At 57.9% G+C, this 12858-nt stretch overlaps 1 protein-coding gene across 1 annotated transcript; it reads left to right on the top strand.

Moving 5' to 3' along the window:
- The first annotated feature begins 111 nt into the window (after positions 1-111).
- Positions 112-11235, top strand: RNF214 (ring finger protein 214). The gene is made up of 16 exons (XM_019543088.1): positions 112-170; positions 503-631; positions 966-1539; positions 2234-2293; positions 2612-2752; positions 3559-3698; positions 4726-4794; positions 5792-5888; positions 6205-6293; positions 6762-6852; positions 7577-7675; positions 8042-8418; positions 8992-9127; positions 9409-9516; positions 10049-10144; positions 10984-11235. The coding sequence occupies exons 2-16, from the start codon at positions 513-515 to the stop codon at positions 11047-11049; spliced, it is 2262 nt and encodes a 753-aa protein (XP_019398633.1). The 5' UTR covers positions 112-170; positions 503-512; the 3' UTR covers positions 11050-11235.
- Positions 11236-12858: the final 1623 nt, after the last annotated feature.

The raw sequence follows: 12858 nt of genomic DNA, 5'->3' as shown, positions 1-12858 counted from the left end.
CCGGCGGCCAATCCCTGCGCAGGAAGGGGCGGGGCGCGGCGGGTCCGCCGGGCCAGAGGGCGCTGCGGCGCGGGAAGGGGCCGCTCTCGCCTTCCGGCGCCGCTCGTCAGCCGGAAGCGCCGGGCGGGAGGAGGGAGGGAAGGAGGCGGCCAGGCCGCGCCCGCCCGCAGGTGGGTCCGACCGACCGGGCCGGCCGCGGGGCAGGCCCCGCCCCGTGCAGCGCGCGGATACAGTGCGCCCCACCCCCCGCGTGCAGCGCAGCCGCGTGCAGCGTGGTGCAGTGCAGCATGGCTCCGTGCGGTGCAATACGGCGCTATGTAGTGCAGCACGCTGTGATGCAGTGGGGCAGTGACACCGGGGGTGGAGGCGGCCATGTCCCGCCACGGCGGGGCAGGGGGGGTGGGGGGCGCCAGCCCGGGACACCGGCGCCCCACTCGGCCCGGCGCTGGCCCTGAGTACGACGCAGGCTCTGCCGTGACGCCGACCTGCTTCCCCCCTGCAGGGACAGGACGATGGCCCTGGAGCAGGCCAAGGACGAGGTGCCCGTCGGGGTCTCAGACAAAGCAGCCGCTGAGCCGCTGGCCCCCAGCGATGCAGCCCCACACCGAGGAGCGGGCATCCTGTCCAGCAGGTAGGGAGCTGGGCTCTGGGCAGGTCGCAGACGCCCCCTTGCAGCACAGCCCCCCGCGGCTCCTTGCTGCACACACTTGGGGGCAGCCCTGGTGCCCGTTTGCTCCGCGGCCCTGGGGGAGTGGGTCTGGGGGCTGTGGTCTGGCTCCAGTTCTTCTGCTGCCTTGCAGCTGTGGTGATCCGCGTCTCCTCGACGCCCTCCCGTCTGTCACGTGCTAAGACTGCCTCGCCTCGCAGGTGGTGGCAGGACAGATGAGCCTTCGTGGGCGCTTGGGGAGCCCAGGACAAGAGGCATAACCAAAGTGCGGGTCTCTGTCTTTGCTTGTTTTGAATAGCCTCGGTGACGCTTCTGCGCAAGACGACGTGGACGATCCTGTGCTGTTGGAAGCTGCCAGCGAGAGCCAGCCAGTGACGAGCGAGGAGGACGTGGGAGACGCACCAGAACAGGATCCTGGGATAGCAGCAAGCGACAAGTCGCCGCCAGCAGCGGAGAGCGAAGCGGCGTTACAAGATGAAGCTGTGAGCAGAGCCATAGGATACGCTGGCCATGCTCCCACAGAGACTCGGGCCAGCTCTTCAAGCGAAGAGATGCATCGGTCCGACTCGGAGGGCTTGGACAGCGCGGCAGGGGAGGAGAGAGCCACGCTCCCTGGAAAGTGCCCTCCGGCTGCTCCTCTGCACCTGGCTGCCAGCCATGAGGAGCAAGAGCTCAGCACCGATAGCTGCCCAGCAGGTGAACTGGCAGCCCTGCTCTTGCCAAAAGCCCAAGGGGATGAGGCTTCGGAGCTGGGTAACAAACCCTTGGAGGTGCCTCCCGGTGGCAAGAACAGGGTTGAAAACGGCAGTGCGGCACAGGACGCGGACCAGGAGGCCTCATCCCAGAAGCCCTCCCAGAACATAGCAGTGCAGGTCAGGTGCCAGTTCCTTGTCTGAAGGAGTTTGCTTGCCCTCCCCTCCTTCCCCAGCTTGCTTCTTGGTGGGGTGAGGGCAGCAGTAGGGGCTGGGAGAGAGAAACATTCCTTGCTAACAGTTTGCTTTCAGCACTGGGCACCTTCCCCCAGGAAAGGAGGAATAGGTCCAGGCAAATCCCTGTGCCACCAGGCGTCTGGCTAGAGCCCTCCTGAAACAGGGCATCACAGCGTAAAATCCTGTCACTTTCCTGACTTTGGAGCAATCCGCGTTGTCCTTTGGTCCATGTCTCCACCCACTGTGCATGTCTTGCAGCAGAGAGAAGTAAAGCTTCCTTCGCTGTTCTGGATGGTCTCTGATTTTTCCCTTGCAGTGTGGAGGGCAGGTGCTAGGGCCCCTAATCAGGTGCCACAGAAGATGGGTAGTTTTGGTGTGAGAGAGATGTGTATCAGTGACAGTCCACAGGATGGTCTGTAGACCCCCTGTGACCTCAGTACGAAGCACCTGCCGGGAGCTTCTTAGATTTGTCATGGGGTGTCAGAGAAACCAAACCGAAAAAGGGGCCACTGAGGAACTGCGTGGAGTCCTGACCTGCCTCAGGGACCCTCGGGAGATAGGAAATGCCCGTGTTTGTTGAACTGGTGTTTGCATCTCCAAAGAGATCTAACGATAGGAACCCTTCCTCCCTGTGCAGACCGACTTTAAGACGGCCGACCTGGAGGTGAACACAGACCAGGATATTGAAAAGAACTTGGTAAGCATTCAAGAAACACAGTCCGTGGCTAATCCCGTGGTTAGAGTGGGGTCCTGCCTGTTGTAGCTCCTGGATTCCAAGATCTTCCACTGGGCTGGTTATTTAGGGCCCTGGTCCAGGGGACTGTCACCTACGATTCACCGATGTCAGTGGAAGCTGTAGTTGCTCAGCACCATTGAAAATGGGGCCAAAGGGGGTACTTGAGGTGACCTGCTCTTTTCAGAGTGTGGTGAGACCAGTCTAGTTGAATCCTTTTCTTTGACTGCGGGGCTGAGGGTGACACTGCACCTTCATGTACACTTTCTTCACCTGTGGCAGGACAAAATGATGTCGGAGAGGGCTTTGTTGAAGGAGCGCTACCAGGAAGTGCTGGACAAGCAGAGGCAAGTGGAGAACCAGCTCCAGGTGCAGCTCAAGCAGCTCCAGCAACGAAGAGAAGAAGAGATGAAGAATCACCAGGTATCCAGCAAGGCCCTTTGCCGATTGTGTCTGACCTGACTGATGCGTCTGGCCAGTATGCTGCAGAGTGGGATCGTTGAGTCTTGGGCTGAAGAGCACAAGGTGATGGGTGTGAGTCAGGAAGGGAGCCTTAGGCAGCGATGCACACGGAAATTTGAAGCATCACATTTTGGCCTTTGCCCAAATCTGGAGGAAGCACCTGACATTTCAAAATCTTAATTACGTGGACTGCACTTTAATGTAGAGCCTTTAGACAGCACCCTCACGATTGACAGGCTCACAGCACATTCCTGACAACTGCAATTGTTCACAGAGAAAACTAATGGCAAGAAACTATTTAAGGCAGTCGTAAGTGCAAGGAATTGAGAAGAGCTAACACCATATGACCAGTCAGCTCTCCCTGGCCCACAGCGTGGGAACCGCAGGACTAGACCAGTTGTTCTCAGCTGTTTCCACACTGTGACACAGGTTAAAACAGGCGTGTTGGCACCTCAGTCTTCTGCAGACTTAGAAGGATGCCACATGTGCACCCCAGAGTCAGACAATTCATGGTATTATTAGGTAGTAGATTTAAAACAAGGAAAAGGAAGCTTTTGTTTCCCACGTTGTGTAATTCACTGGTGGGACTCCTTGCCACAAGATGATATAGAGGCTTGTTCTAGGACTGACTTTCCTAGACTCTTTTTTTAAAGCTCACAGCCTGTGAAATAGGTGCGCAATGAGTTGTGCTAAATCCAGAATTCAGAAACAACCAGCCACGCTGTGGCAGACTTACTCTGCTTGTTGTGATGCCCGTTAAACTCTAGGAGATCCTGAAGGCCATTCAGGTTGTGACAATTAAACGAGAAGAGACCAAGAAGAAGATGGAGAAGGAGAAGAAAGAATTCTTGCAGAAGGAGCAGGACCTGAAAGCAGAGATCGAGAAGCTCTGTGAGAAGGGCAGAAGGTACTGATGTGGGGAGCTGGGTTTGGTTTAAACTCCATCTCAGTGTAATCCTGAAAGCTAGAACCTCTGGTCATTAGTGAGAGAGCCTCATCAAGGGGCCCTTCTGGACTGCCAGCTATCAGTCGGCACTGACATGTCGGGATGGTTGCCTGAAGGTTTAAGTAGCTGGATACATGTAGAGGACCTAGAGCAGAGTGTGGGGGCTGAAGGCTGGTGTCATGGTTGTTGGCCATGGACTCTGACTGATCTCAGCACAGGAGAAGCACAGCTGAAGCCCTGTGTACTTTGGAGTCGTTCAGAATCCTGTGTGGTTTTCACTCGGAGTGATCGGGGTCGCACCTTGGCCTGCTGGGCAGATAAATGGCGTTAAGCCTGCCGCTGCCAGAGCTGCTCTCTGCAGGCACTTTGCCGAAGCACTCCATGTCTGCCTTGTGGGCCTTGCGTGTAGCCGGCGTCAGGCGCCTGCCTCTGCTGTGCTGGGGGAGTTGGGGCATGCAACCACCCAGCTCACGGCAACAGCCTCTTGGGTTCAGCTGCACTGTTGCAAGAAGAAAATGAGTAGACTCTTCCTCATAAGCTGGGAGATGCTTTGAGGTCCTTTTGGGTGGTGACCTTGGCCTTACAGGTTCACACCAGTTGTCCAATAATATAGGTCTTATTTTTTGAAATCTCATTGATCTACATTTTTTAACTCTCCTAAGAAAGACCTTAGAATGTCCCAGTTAGCTGAGTGACTCCTTATTTCCCTGGAAATAAACAGGTGCAGCGCACAAGAGCAGCAGTAGCAGTGGGAGAGCACTGTGCTTCCCCATCGAGACGTGCTGGAATGTGCTGTTATTTGTCACTTGGTTTCATGGCACAGCACAGACTGTGCTCTCTTGAGACAGTCCTGGAATCTGAGAGGAGACTCATTGTATAGCAGCGTTCTCAGAGTACATCACTGTATAGAGCTCCTGACCTTGCTAGTCCCGTGAAGTTCTGTGCCCTGCAGTAAGTGGCTTCAGCTTCTCCTTTCTCTGTTGTACAGGTTACTGAAGGAGCAGGAGGAGAAGGAGAATAAAATTGCTTCTCTGATCGCTGAGCAGTCTGATGAAAAGTAGGACTCTATGAGATCCCTTCTGTTAAATGCTTTTCTCTGTCTCTTCCCCTCCCCTTAACTTTCAAGAACCCAGAAATAGCCATTGTCCCAGAAGAGCCTCCTCTTCTTGCATTAGATATTTTTCCCCTCTTGGATGAATTTGCTGATCCAAGTAGGATGTGATATTGCTGGCTAGAGGCAGGTGGGGTAGTACGCATGCTTCATTTCTTCCCCAGTTCCGCTAACACCTGTCAGTCCCTTGCCTGGCTTATCTTTGGTTGAGGCCAACTAGGCTTTCTCACAAGCAAAGACACCAAAGTGTTTGGAAATCCTCAAAGATGAGAATTAGTCCTAGCTAGCTGGTCTTCACTGGTAGTCTCTCCCTGGAATTGAACTTGGTGTCCCAGAAGCCGCTGCAGTCTCTTACCTCCCTGTGCTGTCCCTGCTCTTTCCCAGGCCATTTCTAACTTATGGACATTCTGCGCTCAGAATAGCAATGGGGGTCAGTCCCCAAACTTTGACCTGAACTCAGTTGCTTAGACAGTTCAAGGACTGGTGGCAGTAGAAAGCCCTCGCATAGAACCCCCACTCCTGGCTTATCTGGGGCTTTGTTTCTGGCTTTGCTGTCGCAGACTCAGACATGCCTGGTAAGCAGGAGGCTGAAGCACTGCTGGGCACCCTTAGTACATGCAGTGGCCCAGGACAGGGGGAGAAGGGGCAGGGGTTTTGTTTGTTCCTAGTGTCTCTACACCCTGGCTTAGAAGGTGGGTTCTTGAGGGGCCAGGTGGGTTGAGGCCAGCCATAGCAGGTGCAGCAGTACCTGTCGGGACACTATGTTAAACGCTACAACAGAGAGAGCAGATTGGTCTTGGTTCCAGGACATGGCCTTGGAACAGGTGCCCAAGGGCTGGGCTGACAGCTCCTCTGTGGTCTGGACAGCTCTATGGTCTTGCAGCACTGGGAACCATACTGTTGGGCGAACGCCTACATGGACGTGTTCTCCTCTTGTCTCCAGGCAGGTCTGGGAGGAGGAGCTGGATAAGCTGAAGAACCAGCACAATGACATCAACAGGAACATCCTGGAGGAGACAGAGCGGGCTTGGAAAGCGGAGGTTGGTTGATTGAGGCCTTCCTTGCTGCAGGTGGCTCAGGATGCAGCTGCAGGTTGCCAGTGGCAGTTCCTGGGGTGATGGGGTAAGGGCAGCGCTGTGCCCTGGTCTCCCCTGAAACACAGATGGGAGAAACAGTGACGCACTAGGCTGCTGAGTCTGGCTCTTCACAGGGGCAATGGCCACTGCTGCACCAGTGCTCACTATTAAACGTTAGTCAAGTGGGGCACTGCTATCCTTCGCTTTGTGCAGAGCCTGGAGGCCCCGGTCTGAGGAAACCCAATATGCATTGCTTATGTGTGTGGTTTCTCTCTGTTAGATCTTGTCCCTGGAGAGCCGGAAGGAATTGCTTGTGCTGAAGCTGGAAGAAGCGGAAAAGGAGGCAGAGCTACATCTGACATACCTCAAGTGAGTCCTGTGTGGGGCAGGGTGACCCAATTCTTGCCCACCAACCCGTTCCCCATTGCAATGCGTGTGTGTTGGCGGGGGGGACTGAACTGGTACCAGGGCAGGCTTTCTTGTCACGGCACAGGGATTCGGTGAGGTTTCTACTGGGCCAGGTCTTTGTCTTTAACCTGCTGCTCTGTGTCTGCCGAAGCCCCGTCTCGCATTGCATCTGTTGAGTCCCTGCGTTGGGAACTTTCTTTGTCAGCGTCCTGCAGCCCTAACTCCCAAGCTCCCCATCCAAAGCTTGGCCCTTTTCAGTCAGGCTGCACCTTTCCCATCTCTGGTCGGAGCAGGCGTTAGAGCTGCAGTGGAGGAAGCTGGAAGAGGGCTGATGGACTCATGTGACTCAGACACCTGTCCTGGTGTCACTTGCAGCTTAAGGGCCTCAGGCTCAAACCCTCTTTCTGCATTTTACTTGTCTTTGAGCAGATCTGCACCTCCAACACTGGAGACCATCCGGCCTAAGCAGGAATGGGAGATGAGGCTGAAAAGGATACGGATGACCAAGGAAAACGTGCGGGTGAGGCAAAATAAATTGAGGCATCCAGTTCTCCCTCTCCACCCCCACACCACAGTTGTGGCTTGCTTCCTTTGCCACTCAGGTGGGATGTTCCAGGGCGAACCTGTCAGTGGGCACTAGAAGAAGCTCTTGAGGGCCTGGCTGATCCCTGCCATGTGTCCCGCAGCTCTCAGCAGTGGCAATGCATGGAACAGGGCATGCTAATCGCTGCATGAGCTCCGACTCCAATGGATACAAAAACTGCTGCTCCTAATGCCCAGACTGAGCCATGTCTTAGCAGATCTGAAACCCTGAGATGAAGGGCAGCTAAAGCCTCAGCTGGAGCATGGTATCCAGTGCTGGGCCCCACACAGGTGTGAATCCCATGAGGAGGGTCCAGAGAAGAGGACTAGGGAGGGCAGCACTATCAGAGCGCCCTCAGGAATGACTGGGCAGCTGTCCCCCAGCACATGCTGTGCATGGCACCTGCAGCTGGTGGCAACAGAGACTTTGTGAAGGCAGTTGTCCCTCCCACCAGGCCTTTGACTTCTCGATATGGTCCTGTCCAGCCAGACTTTGGCTGCTTCAAGGCGGAGCACTTGGTTGGGGTATCAGCCTGCTCAGGCAGGCCCTGGGCCCCAGTGTTCTGCGTTTTTGCTGCCCTGGAAGCCAGGGATACTGCCCTGTGCAGATGGCCAGACTTGATAACCATTCGAGCTTCCCCCTGTTTCCTTCCTCTCTCTAGGACCAGTTCAATGATCACATCCAGTTGGTGAGGAACGGCACAAAGCTGAGCAGCCTGCCACAGATCCCCACCCCCACGCTGCCGCCACCCCCCTCAGAAGTGAGTGTTGCCCCCCTGGCTGAGCAGCTCCCACCTGCTGGCATTGGGGCTTGTGCCTGCTCTGAGGCTGGGGAGGGGGAGAGCCTGTCTACAGGTTCCCTGCATGCCACTGTCCATGGGGGGAACCTGGGGAGGGAAACAGGAGCTGTCCAGAGCTGTGGCCTGGGGCTGGAGGCCTGTGCTGCTAGCCAGCTACCTGCTTGGTGGTGGCAATATGCCCACTGCGCCCCTGGCAGCAGCATCACGTCTGTACTGCTGCCTACCAGAGCCAGGTAGGACAAGGGGTGGGGTCCCATCATTTGGCGGGTTAGAGGTGCTTGCGGCCCCCCGCATGCCTGCTCTGACTTGTGCTGCTCCCTCTCTCAGACAGATTTCTTGATGCCGCCATTCCAACACAACCCGTCGCTCGCTCCCCGGCTCCCGTTCCCCATCGGGCCAGTCCCGGTGCCCATGGTTATGCCCAGTGCAGATCCTCGCGCGCTCTCTTTCCCGCTACTCAATCCTGCAATCTCCAGGCCCAATCAGCCCTCGCCACCGCTGCCGACCTCCCAGGGGAGGAACAGCCCAGTGGTGGCTTCGCTTATTGGTACCCACAGCTCTCACATGACGCCTGCTGCCTCTATCCCGCCACCGCCAGGTCTGGGTGGCGTCAAAGTTGCTCCCGAGTTTCACAGGCCGCAGCCGGCTGACAAGCTAGAGAAGCTCTTGGAGAAGCTCTTGGCTCGGTTTCCACAGTGTAACAAGTGAGTGGCCTTGGCAGGGAGATGAGGCCCTGCATGTTGGACAGTGGGTGGGGACACTTGGGGATGTTGGCTGTGCCCTGGGGGAGGCACTGTCTGCCCGTGGGGGTTTGGGTTCCTGTGTGCTGTTAGCAGAGAGCCCTGCCTGTACAGGGGGGTGCTGGGTTGGCTTGCAGCACCTGGCCCCCCTTGCTACGCCGAGGGGCTTAGCAATGTTTATGAGCCACGGAGAGCATGACTGGCTGAGCCGAGATCTCTCTGGCATGGGGGACTTCGGGCTCAGACCCCTGCTCTGATGCTGATGCCCTGGGACAGGTCACTTCACCTCCTGTACTTCAGTTAGGCATGGCTACCCTGTCCTCGGACCAGGGTGATGGGAGCCAGGGCAGTGGGACCAAGCCTTCCCCCTCAAAGGAGTGTGGGGCTGGTGCCTTGCTGGTGACTGATCCCAGTGCTCCAGGCTTTCACCCAGGCTTTCACAGTGCCCCAGAGACCTGGTTCCTACAGTAAAGGGAACTGCTCAGTGGTGGGAGCAGCTGTGCCATGACACATATCACCTGCTTGCTGCCTGCCCAGGGCCCAGCTGACCAACATCCTGCAGCAGATCAAGACCGCGCGGACGACCATGGCAGGGCTCACCATGGAGGAGCTGAACCGGCTGGTGGCCGCGAAGCTGGCAGAGCAGCAGGAGAGGGCGGCAGTTGGGGCTCAGGTGGGTCTGCTGTCCAGAGGAGGGGCAGCGTTGAGGCCAGGAGCTGTCGGGGCTCAGCTCTTGAGCGAGCCAGTGGTGCTGTGGGGGGAGGGGGAGGCAGGAGTGGAAGGCACCTTCTGCCTGCCCCAGGGAGCCAGGACACAGTTGAGGAGTGGTGTTGGGTCTGTCCAGCAGGCCCCGCTCACTGGCCTGCTTTCAGCCAGGGGCCTGCCCCTGCCCCCAGCGAGTCCCGCCTTCCCCGCTAACACGTGGCTGAGGTGCTTTGTCTGCCCTGCTGACAGCCACTTGGCCGGATCAGGACCCCCATGTTTCCAGCTCCGCTGCCGCAGATCAGCAGCCCCATGTTCCTGCCGTCGGCCCAGGTGACCTACCCGGGGACACCGTCGCATGTAAGATGCTCCACAGCCCTTGCATGGGGTTGAGGCCCCTCTGGAGTGTGCTCCAAAGGGCCGGGAGGGTGAGGGGAGCCTTGGCCTCAGCCCACAGTGTGGTCTCTTGGCTCTGAAGGTTTGGGTTGGGGTTCTATCTAGACCCCTCCTGCTATGTTGGGCACAAGCTCTGTGCTGGGGGTGAGGGGGTGGGAAGGGGGAGCAGCCATCATAATGGGTCTTGGGTGAGCCTGGAAGCATCTTGGGCATGTGGCGGAGAGAGCCAGTGCACTGGGTTGCTGCAGCATGCGAGCAGCCAGCATCAGCCAGGGGAGGGGCAGAACCAGCTCGCTGCACCAACCAGGGTAAGCCAAGGTGTCTGTCCTGCATCATGCTGCTGGCTCTCTAGCTCCAACCCTCTGGGCTCCCCTGCCTCCCTGGAACCTCCCCTGCATGTGGCTGGGGTGGTGGGGTGGACAGAGCCCTGGGGAGTCGGGGTGTGGGTGGCACAGTGGCTCAGATGACTTGTGTCTCCACCTGCTGCCGGCCCCAGGCCCCCACTGTCTGCAAGCTGTGTTTGATGTGCCAGAAGCTTGTGCAGCCCAGCGAGCTCCACCCGATGGCCTGTTCTCACGTGCTGCACAAGGAGGTAAGCGCAGTGCATGATGCCTGCCCGGGGCAGGGCAGGGCATGGCGAGGTGGACTCCTCCCCTGTGCTGTTGCTTCTAGCTGTTGGGCTCAAATGTGCTTCTCCACCTTCCTCGCGTGGCGCTGTGCAGAGCGCCCAGGCCCAGGACCCTGGCAAGTGATGAGAGCCCCAGAGCAAGCACGGTCTTGCCAGCAGGCAGAGCAGTCCTCCCTGGAGGCCTGAAATCCACTTGCCAGCCTTGCGCCTCCCTGCCACGAGGCAGCTCGCCCAGGGGTTGAGGTTTCTTGTCCTTGGTGGTGGTGATCCTCTCACCTCCCATGTCTGGAGGGCTAGAGCCAAGCTTGGGCACCCTCGAGCAGGATGGTGGCGGGGACCAGAGCAGGATGACTGACATGACACCCACCATGCACATGCTCTGCTGCGAGGGATCCCCAACCTCTCGGGAGGAGTCTAAGTGATACTTAACCAGACCTCAGTATTGAGCCCTGGGCTCTCTTGGCCATGGGTTGCTTGTGAGCAGAGCCTGCTGCTCGACCAGGTGCAGCAGTGCTCTTGGGTGCCTTGGGGATCCTTCCCAGGGTGCTGCACTGTTAGATGTGCAGACATAGTTCATGAGACAAACACAGGGGAGTTGAACAGAGATCTGTACAACTGAAAACCTCCTGAGCTGTTGCAGCCGTTTGGTGTTCTTTCAACAGACAGGTTGCTCTGTTATTACTCTAGTCAACAAGTGATTTGAATCTCAAGAGCTGGTGCGTTCTGTGGGCTCCTTGACTCTAACCAGGGGTGCCTCGAGTCTCAGAGTGTTTGGCCTGCTCTAGACCCACTCTCTCTTTCAGTGCATCAAATTCTGGGCACAAACCAACACAAACGACACTTGCCCCTTCTGCCCCAGTCTCAAATGATGGCCAGTTAAGCACAGATCCCTGCTCGAGGCGGCGCTGGGACTGCGCAGGACCGGTTCGAAGGTTTCTACAGCTCTATATTTATATGACCATGTATACACATGTACATTTTTATTATATAGGCAAGGTGTGTATAGAAAGTCTGTATACATACAAGTTCATAAATAAAAGTGTGTATATTATGCAGAGGTCACGTGTGGCCCTCGCTTCACCCTCGCTGCCTTGGCCAAGGAGTACAGGTGTAGCCTGCAGCCGTGGGGAGCAAGGATGGGTCATGCCTGGAGGCCGCAGCTGTTGAGCACACAGTGCAAAGCCCAGCAGCGAGAGGCTTTCCTCTGCTGCCCTTGGGATCAGCAGAGCAGGGCCCAGCTTCTCTGCAGAAGGGATCGTAATCCTGGGACACATGAATTCTCCACTGCCTTGCTGTGGGATGTGGGCAGGTGGCTCTGCTGTGGGGATTGCGATCCCCTGTGGTCAGGGAGGGGTGGACTTTGCACATGGACACGAAGCCAAGGCTGTTGCCTTGGCCCTTGGTTGCAAGGACTGCTGAGAAGTATGCTGCTTCATGATCCCCGGTTGTGACTGCTGCCCCAGCAGGCCTCAGCAACCCCAGCTCCAGCTGATGTGGGCAGAGGTGGCCCCTGAAGTGGGGCTTCCTGCTCATCACTCTAACTCCCCCCTCTGACCCACGCAGGGTTCACCGCCAGATCGGGTGAGCCTGTCACACACCCTCAGGGCTGGGCGAAGAGGCCAAGGGGTGCCCATGGACCCAGGCCTGGGAGCCTGTGGATAGCACCTGCCAGTCCTGGCGGTGCCACAGATACAATGTGGGAGCAGACAGGGTCCCAGAGCAGCCTCACCCCCCTTGGCACTCACCTGGTCCCCCCCAGTAAAGACCCACTGTAGCCACCGAGGCTCTTCTCTGCTTTTAATGTCATAATTTACTGCGGTAACATTCATGATTCTTACACAGACGTTAGGGTTACAGAGGACTGGAGTCTGCTCCTGCCCGGCTCCCCTGCGCTGCTCGCAGCCCAGCCGGCGTGCTGCCACCACCGGTCTTGGCTGCTGCGAGGCTGGGCCGGCGGGGCAGGAGCTCTCGGGGATGAATGAAGCTGGCTGCACTGCAGCTCAGAGTAACAAACCGTTTCAGGCCCTGCCCCCTCCCCTCCCCTCCCCTCCTGCTCTGGCTCCACGGCAGCCTCCTCTGGGCCGGTTGGTTTGGTCTCTCCGTGGGCTGGATGGGTGCTCAGCACCTCTCTGAGTCTTACTCCTGCTTCAGAGATTGCAAAGTCTGGGACAAATTCAGCAGTGGTGTAAGTGCCGGCAGCTCCAGGCGAGGCCCCTGGACGCGCCCCCTGTGCTGGGCACCTGGATGTGGCCCTGGTCTGCGGGGCTCTACACACACGGGTGTGTTAAGGCAGTGGCCCACGAATGAGTCTGGTGTCCTGGGGTGGTCCTGGGCAGGCAGGCACTGGGGTGTGGGGTCTGGGCACATCCCACCTGCCTCGCTCTGCTCTTCTGAGGTGGCCTGGAGCCCAGAGCTGTGCCGGAGCAAGTCACCCGGCGAGGGGGCATGGGTGCTGAAGCAGGCTCGTGGAGCAGCGGGGAAGAGCAGCCTGGGCCCCCGCTGCTGCTCTGTGCTCCCCTGGAGCCAGCGCCTGCTCTGGGGATCCCATCTGGGCTTCTCCCAAGGGGGGAAGAGCTCCCTCTGTCACCACCGTTGTGGCCCTGGCTGCTGGGCAGGGCTGGCACTGTTGAACACGGGCTTGTCTGCCCTTGTGACACCTATGGGCAACAGCAGCCTAG

This window comes from Crocodylus porosus, unplaced genomic scaffold (assembly GCF_001723895.1).
Source record: "Crocodylus porosus isolate Cpor-Errol unplaced genomic scaffold, CroPor_comp1, whole genome shotgun sequence".
In the NCBI taxonomy this organism is placed as follows: Eukaryota; Metazoa; Chordata; order Crocodylia; family Crocodylidae; genus Crocodylus; species Crocodylus porosus.
The sequence above is the reverse complement of the archived record's forward strand: the minus strand, read 5'-3'. Positions and strand labels throughout refer to the sequence as shown.